This window comes from Rhea americana, unplaced genomic scaffold, assembly GCF_003343005.1.
Source record: "Rhea americana isolate MKP2758 unplaced genomic scaffold, rheAme1 scaffold_388, whole genome shotgun sequence".
Lineage (NCBI taxonomy): Eukaryota > Metazoa > Chordata > Aves > Rheiformes > Rheidae > Rhea > Rhea americana.
The window spans coordinates 294,319-307,007 of NW_028186521.1; the positions used below are offsets into that span (position 1 = coordinate 294,319).

General features: G+C 47.9%; 1 protein-coding gene across 1 annotated transcript in view; it reads right to left on the minus strand.

Moving 5' to 3' along the window:
• Positions 1 to 5,010: 5,010 nt before the first annotated feature.
• The window catches only part of LOC146591094 (SH3 and multiple ankyrin repeat domains protein 3-like), an 88,169-nt gene continuing 80,490 nt past the window's right edge, over positions 5,011 to 12,689 (minus strand). The window contains exons 10-11 of the mRNA XM_085313472.1: positions 5,671 to 6,010; positions 5,011 to 5,053 (exon numbers count right to left, since the gene is read on the minus strand). Coding sequence (XP_085169598.1) covers positions 5,011 to 5,053; positions 5,671 to 6,010 — 383 coding nt within the window. The remainder of the gene's footprint in view (positions 5,054 to 5,670; positions 6,011 to 12,689) is intronic.

Consider the following 12,689-nt stretch of genomic DNA (forward strand, 5'->3'; position numbering starts at 1 on the left):
CATACCTTTGGGGAAAGACGAAGGAATGGAGATTAATAGCCTAAAGAGGAGATGACACTGCAGAAAACATGATAAACAGTCTTCAGTATGCACAAGACTGCTGCAAGGGGGAAGGGAATAAGCTGTTCACTGTAACTGTACCAAATAAAACACAACAAACAAACTGCAGAAAGAAATCCTTAGAGACTAGAAAACTTTTTAGGAATACAGACAGAGGGACACACAACAAGGAACATGCTGCAGCACCTCCGACACAGGGTCTCCCCAGCATAATCACTGTCTGCACATTTTACCTTTTTCACGGGTCCTCTCTGGACCCTTTGATCCGTCCACAGTGTGACTCGAGACCRGCGTTCAGAGCCAAATGCGTTAGCAACAGCTTTCCTCAGGGCTCGCTTCCAAGAACAGTTCATTGGCACAAAGGCAGACCACCACTGAAAGGCATGCGGGACCATGCTGCACGAGGTTCAGCTGGACACTCGCCCAAGCCAAGCTGGGGTGGATTCACTCCCTGCTCCTTGGCATTGCTGACCCACAGAACGCCTCTCCAGATGGCGGCTCCCAGAGCACCCCCAGCATCACCCTGCTCCTCAGCTCCAGGGTCCTTGCAGCCCAGCTCTATCCTGCTCAACACAGCCTTTCTGTAAGGGGTCCCTGTCAATGTCCGAGTGGGATGGCCCACCCTGAGCTGCCCATGTCCTCCTGCAGTCCCTGCATAGCACCCACCTCCAGCCCACTCCGTATCTTCCTCGCACGCACGCCACACGTTGCACTCTGTCCTCAAACTCTCCTCCGACTCCTTGTCCTGAGGACATCAGGGTGTTTGTGACAGCCTGGGAGGACACTGACTCCTTGCTGGCACRTGGGACCATCTTCCTTGAATACACCGGGCTTCCTACAACAGCACTGAAGTACTGATAGGCTAAAACGCTGAAAGGAAATGCTGCAGTTCTGGCCAAAGATATGTTGGTCTCTTGCTTTGGTGATTATTACAAAATAAAAACTAAAAATTGGGCTTGGCCTCTCTGCTCTTGGAACGTGAAAACATTTCTAGTAACACCTGCCTGTCTGACCCATAGATACCTACATATATTCGAGCCAAAAGGRTGACAGGACAGTCATTCCTAGCCTCACTCATGCAGTATTCAGTGGGAAATAAACCACRTCTTTCCCTTTGTTTATGTATGTCAAAATCCCAACAGCTCTCCTAGTTATTTGCATTTATTCTTACCATATGGCTAACATTTACATTATAACATGGGGCTGGCCGCTCTGCAGCGGACATCTTTGTAGACATACAGAGCCACCAAAATTATGAGCATGGCTGACGTCTTGAGAGCAACAAGAATAAATAACTGGTCCTGCTTTCAGTGCAGCTGAACACCAGTGCTGAGGTTACCTTGCTGGTTAGCCCTCGGGCCCCCAAGGTACTCATACATGTCACTTCTGTGAAAATGAAACACTAATGACAGGCTAACTTTCATTTAAATTTTGTTTGACATTCTGAATATATGCAAAAAGATTAGAGCTTTGCTGGCATTTTTCTCCCTCAGAATAGAGAATTTTGGGGTGTGCATTACAGATGCTAAACTTTTTTGGTATTTACTCTGGTAAAAATCTGATCCAGAAACATTTTTTTGCAAGATTTTTCAAGGAAGATGTRAGAGAAATTCAGCATGTTTATGGACATTTTGACAATCATCACAAAGGGAAGGCTTGTTTGTTTAAAAAGAAAACATCACTAGAACCTGAGTATTCAAATGAGATAGGGATCACTACACTGCCATTCCTCAGCTCTAGGGTAAATAAAAGCTCTTATCAAACTTAATATGAATGCACTGGGAACCAACTGGGAAAGTGATAAGGCCAAACAAGGGAGAAAAATACTGGATCAAACAAAATATCCCTATTAATTAGCTGCTCTAAGCATATGTTAGTGTACAGATTCCCGCTGACAACAGTGTGCTTTATATACCTGTATAATTTAAAAGTACATCAGTTCTTATCTTTCCTAYCCAGGTTCAGCACAAAACTTGGCCCATCCCAATGCCGCAGAGAAGGCTGGCCCCAGGTGGGCGCTGTCTGCAGGCTTGTGCCATCATGGCACTGGGAAGCACTGGGAAAGAGAAACTGTCAAAGGCAGCTCCAGTGGGAACCACTCGTGGGAACGTGACCCACAGTGCTTCGGAGGCAAATGCAGGGCTCCTGCCCTGCTGAGCAGAGCCGAGTGGCCCTGTCCTGCCCTGTGTCGTGGGGACACTCCTGCAGGAGGTGGCACAATGGGGATGCTGTCGCAGGAGGTCGCATTGTGGGGACGCTGTCATGGGAGGCAGCACCATGGGGAACCCCGGCTGAGACATTGTGGGAGCCCTTTGGAGCTAGGATAGGGTAGCCAGCATGCCGGAGGTGCTTCTAACCTTGCTCACAGTCCAGTCCACGTGCCGCGGCTCCCGCACTTCTCTCCTGGTTGCTTCCCGACACTGCTGCCACATTGCACCATCCTATGACACGGCAGCAACATGCAACACACACCACACCATGGAGGTTAGTCCTTCATGGGGACGCCACTTCTACACAAGCACTGCTCACCCTGCCAGCAGTTGAACCTCCTGTCCACCATGCAGGTGGCCTGAGGGGACRTGGGACTGTAGTTACAGGGCTCAGACCCCACCACCTGATTCAGCAGCCACTGCTTCTTCTTTCCCTTTGATTTATCAGGTATCACGGTGGTTGTTCTCCTGTTATTTAGACCACCTTCCCGTAATCCTGACGGCTCTGAACTTGCCAGGGTGTAGAAGACATTGAGCACGTAGTTAGCACATATGTGAATTTCATTTCCCACAATCTCAATGCAAAGAATTTCATAACCTTCCCATCCCTAGAAAAATATACAATTATCTCAAAACTGCTGAATAAAATGAACTACTTAAGACTATAAAAGCATATGGCTAGTAATAATGAAGTCACTTCCAGCAATTCTTTGCAACCTCACATAAGTTGGAGACAGACAGAAGAAAATGGGGGCAGACACTCACCCTAAAAGCATCTGGCAATAGGACCAAAGAAGCAACTGCCTTCCTTGTGCTCTTACCCAGTATTTGCAGTGCTTGTAAGACAGGACACCAGATCTGAAATGGATGGCATGGCAAACAGCCTTCATGCCCAGGTTCAGCACAAAACAGGTCAACCCATGCTCAAATACTAAGGCACACATTGAGGAAGTTTGTACACCAAGTCAAAGAGGATCCCAGAGCCTACAGCAACATTAGACCTCTCTGACACTTGTCAGGGAGCCAACGGGCAAAAGCAGGGCAGCAATTACACACAACAGAGCCCCCACCAGCCCCTTCAGCTGTCTGACAGACTTGTTTTTGCAAAGATCTCACCTGCACTGCTCCTAAGACTGACCTCAAATTGCCCAGCACCTCCAAGCCCAGCCCTGCTTTGGCTCTCAGGGAACTATYCAGCTTGGGAAGGTGTGAGGCTTCTCCAGGCCTGCCCTCCACCCTGCCTGGCCATTAAGTGCTCCAAGTAATTCTGAGAATAATTCCAAAAGTTCACAGATTATAACCCATCCCCCTAATATTATTTTACTCATGCCCATCTCCTAATGCTTTTACAATCATACTGTGTTTCTGGTTTTAACAAATTCCTAAGCAGCAAATTCCAGAACTAATTGTAGATTGGAGAAAAAACATTGTTTCTTACTGGTTTTGACTTTGCCTGCCMTTAATTTCATTGCATGTTCTTTTCTTCTCATGCCATAAAACAGGCAGAGGTTCCCTATTTCCCTCTTCTCAGCCATTCAGTATTTTCAATATTTTTAACATATTTCCTCTATTCATCTTGTTTCTAAGGTAACAATTCTGTTCTTCTAAATCTCTCTTGAAAGCAAGGATTTTTTTCATTCCTGATCGTTTCCACTGCATCTTTCTGAAACCCTTTAACTCACACCATTCTCACTGACCTGTAKTGCCCAGTGTGGTATGCAGCTCTCTGAGAAGTGTCATCACTGATTTGGACCAAGGTATTAGACTATTTTCTATATTATCATCCATCACACTYTTTAGGCAAAATGCAATATCATTGCATTTTCTATTGAAGGTGCACATAAAAGGGGTCTCTACTGAGCTGTTCAGAAAACATCCTGCAACTTATCCTGAGTCAAACTGTTAATTAAGAACCCTACCAGGTGCCTGAGTAGTTCAAGTTTTTCCCCTTAGTAGCTATTTTGCATTTGTTTTCATTATTTTTTATTTACTATCATGTTTCTTTTTCCTAGAACTCTTTAGATTGCTCCAAAGGACCTCAAAGCTGTTTCTGATATGGAGTTAATGTAAATAGCTGTCATCTGCAGACGGGTTCTTCAAAGCCATTTCACAGTCATTAGTAAACACAGCAATAACCCCAAACCTAGTACCCATTCTTCAAGCTCCTGTTCTAAACTTGTGGTATTTTAGAGCTTCTCTTTAGCCCTTTCTGAGTAGACATTTATTTTTCATTAGTGTTGGCTGTGGTTACTCTCACCTCTCTACTAAAAGAGCAGCTAAAAAAGCAAACCTGAATCTGGTTGTTACCAAAGGGACCCTCAGCAATAAAAGCTCTCAAGAAACATTTATCTAGGGGCAGTCTTTGTTCAGAGATTAGTAGCAGCCATCCTCCTCAATCAGAAAGGGTATTTATGCCTTTGCTCCCCCATAAACCTTCCCCTTTGCAAAGCTAGCTGCTCACTGTGATGAGTGGGTGTCAGATCTGCAGTTTGCATTTCACAAGACCAACAAATGACTGGGAAGCAGCGGGAGAACACATGGTTATGTTATTCCCATGTGCACCACTCACTGCAACCCTGTGAAACACGAGCRCTGTATTACTATCATCATCAGCAGCAGCTATCTGCCTGGCCACTGCACATATGCGATGGAGTCTCCACACACCTTGATGGGTGCAATTACAGTTCCCATCAAATATTTCCAGACCCAAAGGATTTCTGGGGTCTACATGAAAATGCAGCTACACATACACATAGATGTAGAGAGAAGGTGGTGACTGCCACCTGTATGTCAGTTTAGACATATTAGGCGTTAGCTTATCTGCAATATGCCACCTGAAAGTATTAATTTTCAAGATGCATTCATTGTCATAGCAACAACAAACGCAACATGGAATTGATGCACTTACCAGTTTTCAGAGGCATAAAATGAGACCGAGAAAGGGAAAAGGTAAAGGAAAATAACCCCTGCTCTGCTTGCTCTGAGAGCCAGAGGGTAACGGTGCCCCCAGTTCCCTGGACAGCCCTGATTAGGGAGATGCAGCGCCTTTGGCCATCAGGCACCTGTGCCATGTCAGACCCCACCAGCCTTCCCGGTTACCACCTGAGGCCCTGTGGTCCCCAGGAGCTGCCTGTGGCAGTCTGGAGGCCCAGGGGCTCCTGGGGATGCCAACACATCATGTGCTGCTGCCCACTAAGCCCACCCCAATGCTCAGTGCAGGAGCAGCAACAAGTCCTGCAGAAGAGGAGAGGGGTCTGGTAGAGCATTCCTGCACCCCCTGACCTCCACAGGAGCCCCACAGACGCTCCCAACTCTCAGGAGCCGTTAGTTGTGCCACCGCTCTGGGAASCTGCAGGGCAGTGTGGCACCGTTGCTCCTGCTTCCCCACCACGGATCTTACCTGGCCTTGCTGCGGCTGCTTCTACGGAGTGTAGGCAGGTCGGCCTCCTTCTCTTCCTGCACGCGCTGCAGAGATGGGGAGCGGCTGTGGGCGCTACGGGCACTGCTGGTGCTCACCAGGCTGCCGTCCCCCGTTACCACCCCCACGGCTGCTTCCTGCATCTGCACCAGCAGCTGTGGGGGCAGGCTGCGGAGTGAGGGCACCGGTGAGTAGGATGCCCGGCTGTCTGCCTTCAGGTTGTTGTCGCTGGCCGAACGCTGCAGCATGCGCGGGGAGGAGAGGCCACCTGCACAGAGGATCCGTCGCCGCTTCGTGTAACTGGGAGTTTCTCTGAAAGGCACTGCAAAGGAACCAGAGAGAGTTGCATTAGCCAATGGATGTACTACACAATGTCAGTGTTGGCCAGTCCTGTCTGGGAAGGAAAATGGGCAACAAAGCAGGCCTGGGGAAATGCACAGGGCTAGGAAGGGAGAGCAAATGCCTCCTGGAGAGAACAGGAGGACTGCCAGAATGGACAAAGMAGCAGCTCCATCCACCACCAGCTCCTATCCCAGCAGCTGGGACCATGGAGCCACACTGTTCTCCTCCCACGAGGAAACTACCTTACACCTTTGGAGCGGCATGTGGGTAAAAGAAGAGCATGGTTTGGCCAGCCACGCAGACTGGGACTGCCAGCACCCCAACAACGCAAGGTGCTGTGCCAGACGCAGTCTCAGCAGGGAGCACGCAAGGTGATGAACAGGAGATAGGTGAAGTCCAAGTCACTGAGCATCAGAGCTGGGAGAATTTGGAAGCAGTGGCATGAGAAGCACCAAGACTCCTGCAGGAGGAGGTCATCAATCACTGCAAAGGAAGGGCAACAGGAGGACTGAGGTGACAGTGTATGGAGCTACCAGCAGGACCCCTTCCAGCTGGGCATCTCTAATTGCCACCCTGCTTCAGAAGTGGTGACACATACACTGACACTGTCACTGGCCTCTACTTCCTCTTTTGTTTTGAAAGCACAGTAGGCCTAAACTTGTAGCTTTAGGCATATGCCAAGCATAAGCCTCAAAAATTTAATGCACAGAATAAAACAAGAGCTACTTCCTGCCCTACTTGACCCTTTACTTAACTCTTAGAAGTGCCCAGAAGAAATAGACCTCACAAAGTCACCTGAAGATGGAAATTCCTGTTTCTGCCAACCATACTGCAAATGGAGAAAGAATGGAAAAGGTAATCCTCATTTCATCACAGAGTAGTGGTCTGCTGCAGTAAGGACATAGGAACGCCGCAGAGCCCAGCGTGCAAGTAGCAAAAGCACTGTAGACCCTAGGTGAGGAAAGAAGTCTTCTATATCATATTTAATGAATTCATTTCCAATTTGAAACTTAACATTCTTAAAGAGTGTCTGCTATTTGTGGCAACCTCCAGCAGGCAACTCAGAGTGGATGACATCCAGCCCATTTCTAGTACAAACTTAGCGGCAAAAGCAACAGGACAGTTAAAATATGCCATGTAACGCAGTGCAGAGCTCTCCTGTGTTCTYGCTGGAGGGCACATTCAAGAAGCACATGGTCCTGCCCTAAGGGGCCCTCAGCCCCCTTGCCACCCATGTGCCTCCTGATTGCAGTTCCTCACACAGGAGCTTGCACCTGACACGCAAGGATGCAGCATCACACCAACAGGTTTTGGAGGAAGGGACCAGGAAGGCACCTGGACAGGACAGTGCCTGGCATTCAGAGAGATCTCTTGAAACTTCCCAGCCATACCACATGATCAAACTCAGAATATTTTTCACAGGCATATTTTAGGTTCAAAGTACAAAAATTTCAGGCTCCTGTAAATCTTACTGTTGCCATAGCAACTCGATGCATTTGTTCTCTGATGACTTTTAACCATGTGGTGCTGGAATTTCTCTTGGCGGTGTCTGCAGTCCCTGTGGCGACTAGCCCAGCTTCCCAGCCTCCGTTGACCAGTGCCAGGACCAGAGCAGGACTCTTCTCCATCCATCTGCCCAGCACCTCAGTGCTCTCCTCCAAGCCACCTCAATATGAAAAATTGGCCAAAATTGTAACCCAGAGACACAGGCAACATGAGAGATGGCAGACAGACAGGAGCAAAGTCACAGCCAGGGATGCAGCACGGTTTCTGGGGTGAGACGTGCTACAGACTCAGCTGCGTGGGAGTTTGCAGGACTGCAACATACAGGACTTTAATTTATCACTAGTTCTATTAGTGCAGCACACCTGAGGGGAAGCCAAAGTCAGCGCTAAATACTGCCATTTCTAAGGCAACTGAACATGTCTGGCTGGCAAGGATTGCCTACCTAAGTTCATGTGCCATCCACGCATATGCTAGACCTCCATGAGATATTTAATTTTGTACTATATCACTTCTCATGGAAAGCCATTTAAAAAAAATCAGAGAAGCAAATATTAAACAGATACATCTCTTAGCAACTGACAGGTTTAAAAATTATTAGAAATTGGAAGTAAGCACYGGAAACACAAGGAAGGCTCTCAGAAGTCTCAAAGATCTGTTTCCAAACTAAGACAACTCACTAACTTTAAGCATGGTTCTTGAAAAAAAATATAGAATTACTTCTAGTAAAAGAAGTGCTAAATGCTGAATAGTACTGAAAGCARATCAGTCAGCAGCCTGAATTCCTTTCCATTCTGAAGCCCAAGGCACATATTGCTCAAATGAGCACATCCACGGTGTGCTTCTAGTGACCAAAACCAAAGATTAAGCAGAGCGCTCTCAGGCCTGTAACCTGAGGAATGGTGTGAGCTAGTGGTGGCAATCAACTGAACATGAGCTCAGCGCAGTTCTGTAGTGCGCAGACACAACCTGACCCTGTTACGTATAAGCTGGCAAATAATGAAGAGCCAGAGGGACATAGCCTCAATGGTGCTCTACCGATAAGCAACCTTACAGCTGAAAAATGCACCAAGTTTGGATCTGCACCTTATTAGAATTTTGATAATCTAGAAGTATTCATCAAGAAAATATTCAAGATCCAAAAAACCTGCCGGGCTTGTTCTTTCCTCCAGTACTGGAAGAAGCCAGATGCAGCAGTCAGCCCTTTCCAGAGAGCGGGTGCCACCTGTGCTTGGCACCAACAGCTTGGGCACAGTCTGCACTGTGCTCCCTCCTGCGCGTGTGTGACCCTGTTTGTCACAGGCAAGCAGGAAGCATGGACGGCTGCTCAAAGTGTAAGAAATATCTCTATGCACAGCCAGACCCCAGCCAGCACTGGTCTGGCTCGTCATTCTTCTCATCTTGACTGGACTTACCACCATTGGTCTCAATACTGAGAAGCAAGGAAGGACAAAAACAAGAGTACAACGCTGAAAAGGTCAGACAGCAGGATTTTGGCTTGAGCTGGCTTTCATTTTGTTTTATAAATTCATCACTAGTTTCTTGATGTTAATTACTTAGGAAAAAAAGATCATATTTTGAACTGATCACACAAACTTACCGTAAAATAATCATGTTGACAAGTCACTTTTACCAAGCTGATTTCAGCTGAACTTGGCCTGGCAGGACTTGGCCAGAGACATTTGATGGGCATAGACCTTCGAGGAATAATTCCACAAATGTTTTGGGGATAATTTGGAACAACTCAGAAAACAATATTAGAATTGAAGACAAAAAAAAAAGTAAAGAAGAAAAAAAAGTGGTGATTATCTTGCAAGTGAAGGAAGACATGTACATAATAGGAGATGCTTTCAGTCTGTGCTAGATGTCCTCTGCCCCTAGTTGTCTTAACTTGATTGAAATGCAGGAAACCTGTCTCAGTTCCTGCTCTTCCCAGTGTGATGAGCATGGACATCAAACGGGAGGAAATGTCAAATGTGTACAGGCTCAGGTTCAGAGATAGAGGAAGGATATGGCCTGGTGCACAGTGAGACATTTACTGCAAATGCCAATTATTAGGCCACACGACACTAAACCGGTTGCTCAAGAGTTCCTTGGTAAAAGGGAAATTACTTCATAATTCTAGACACAGGTCAGGGTAAGCACTTTAATTCAGCTTGTCAGATGAATCACTTGGTCACCTGCTTTCAAACACTGCGCAAGAGTAATCGTTAACTTACATACTCAAAGTTCTCCACACCGAAATTACAGTGTCAGTTTTAAAAAACAAAGAAAAACACTCCCTCTATCTCAGATTCTCACTAGAGAAGAATAGTGAAGGAGCTTGGGAGAGGAGCCCAGGACCCCTCTGCTACTCACTAACCCAGACACAATACCATCAGGTTTAAGGGTCCCRAAGCACAATATAACATAGCATTTACAAAAGTAAACAAGAAGGTATCCTGGTCACATAGTAGGTTGTAAAGCAGAAGTTTCCTAAGTATTAAACTCCAGGAGCATACCAACATTAATATTACAGTTGCAAAGACTGACTCTTGAAAGACAGGAAACACCTGCACTGTCTGTACAATTTTAATTTGGCTTCCAGTACACAACAGTTGCATAGAAGCAGAGACTAAACCAGCCTACTTCATTTGCCAAAACAGGATTTAGGGGCAAGAGTGTGCATCCCTATGAATAAGAAGTGCAGCAAAAGGGGCAGGAGGCCTGCATGGGTGAGCAAGGAGCTCTTGGCCAAATTCAGACAGAAGAAGAAAGTACACAGACTGTGGAAGAGGGGACAGGCTACTTGGGAGAATTATAGGAATGGAGTCAGAGTATGTAGAGATGCTGYGAGGAAGGCTAAGGCCCAGCTGGRATTGAGTCTGGCAAGGGATGTCAAGGACAACWGGAAGSGCTTCTTCAACTACATCAGCAGCAAGAGGAGGACTAGGGAAAATGTGGGCCCRCTACTGAATGGGGTGGGGGYCCTGGTGACAAGGGATACAGAGAAGGCAGAATTACTGAATGYCTTCTTTGCTTCAGTCTTCACTGCTAAGGGCAGCCCTCGGGAATCCTGGAGCCTGGWYRTGAGGGAGAAAGTCTTGAGAAGGGAAGACTTTCCTTTGGTTGAGGAGGATAGGATTAGAGACCTTCTGGGCAGGCTAGACCTCCACAAATCCATGGGCCCGGATGGGATGCACAYACAGGTACTGAGGGAGCTGGTGGATGTTGTTGCCAGGCCACTCTCCATCATCYTGGAAAGGTCCTGGAGAACAGGAGAGGTGCCTGAGGACTGGAAGAAAGCCATCGTCACTCCAGTCTTCAAGAAGGGCAAGAAGGAGGACCTAGGCAACTACAGGCCAGTCAGCCTCACCTCCATCCCTGGAAAGGTGATGCAACAGCTCATTCYGGATGTYATCTCCAGGCRTATGGAGGAAAAGAAGGTGATCAGGAGTAGCCAGCATGCATTCAYGATTCACCAAGGGGAAATCCTGCTTAACCAACCTGATAGCCTTYTCTGATGGAATGACTGGCTGGGTAGATGAGGGGAGAGCAGTGGACGTTGTGTACCTTGACTTCAGCAAGGCTTTTGACACTGTCTCCCATAACATCCTCCTACATAAGGAGAGCCCCATCCTGTTCACCTTTTCATCAATGACCTGGACGAGGGGATGGAGTGCCTCCTCAGCAAGTTTGCTGATGATACCAAGCTGAGAAGAGTGGCTGGTACACCCGAGGGCTGTGCTGCCATACAGAGAGACCTGGACAGGCTGGAGAGCTGGGCGGAGAGGAACTCCATGAGGTTCAACAAGGGCAAGTGCAGAGTCCTGCACCTAGGGAAAAATAACCCTAGGCACCAGTATAAGCTGGGGGCTGACCTTCTGGAGAGTAGCTCTGCAGAGAAAGACCTGGCAGTGCTGGTGGATGACGAGTTGACCATGAGCCAGCAATGTGCCCTTGTGGCCAGGAAGGCCAATGGTCTCCTGGGGTGCATTGGGAAGAGTGTTGCTGGCAGGTTGAGGGAAGTGATCCTGCCCCTCTGCTCAGCCCTGGGGAGGACTCATCTGCAGTACTGTGTCCAGATCTGGGCTCCCCAGTACAAGAGAGACATGGAGGTACTGGAGAGAGTCCAGCATAAGGCTACAAAGATGATCAGAGGGCTGGAGCACCTGCCCTATGAGGAACGGCTGCGAGAGCTGGGCCTCTTCAGCCTGGGGAAGAGAAGACTGACGGGGGATCGCATCAATGTGTACAAGTACTTGAAGGGAGGGTGTCAAGGGGATGGGGACAAACTCTTTCCAGTTGTCCCGTGTGACAGGACAAGAGGCAATGGGCAGAAATTGAAGCACAGGAAGTTCCGCCTGACCATGAGGGGGAATTTCTTCCCTGCGAGAGTGATGGAGCATTGGCACAGGTTGCCCAGAGAGGTTGTGGAGTGTCCTTCTCTGGAGATCTTCAAGGCCCGCCTGGATGCAACCCTGTCTACCATGCTCTAGGTGACCCCGCTGAGCAGGGAGGTTGGCCTAGATGATCTCCAGAGGTCCCTTCCAACCCTACTGATTCTATGGGTCCAGAGAATGAATCAAAAAGCCTACTTTCCTGCACTCATACAGGGCACAGGCTTTCAGCTGATGTATTTAGACTGTGAAGTTCCCTGGGCACTTWGGTATCYAAAGATGTCAATGTATGCTGACCTAAGCAGCCAGTGCCTAGGACCTGGGTGCCTACTTTGGCATGAAGAGAGTTGTTCAGAGAGAGTCAAGAAATTGCTGAGAAGTCCCAGTTCAAAAGCACAGTTCATGGAAATCTTGCCCTCTCTGACTTCAGCTCTGAGCTATCCAGGGCGCTTTCGGAACCTGGACCACCCTGGGGCCCCAGGACRTGACTAGGAGGCCCATTTCAGGGGCTATACTACACAGCCAGGAGGGCAACTGGACCAAACCATACACTTGTACACAGAAGTTAGAGATCTAAAAATGACAGTAAGTGCCCTGGAAAGCCTGGCTTTAAATGAGAACACTGACCCAGCAGATATCCCAGTGGCTTCACAGGAGGAGGACAGTTACAGCTTGTATGAGTGATATAGGACTTCTCTCCCCAGATGGCCCAGAGCTTATCCAAAGCCTCCATTTAAGTACAGCCTCATGTGCAGCTGGAAGCTCTGTACCTCGGAT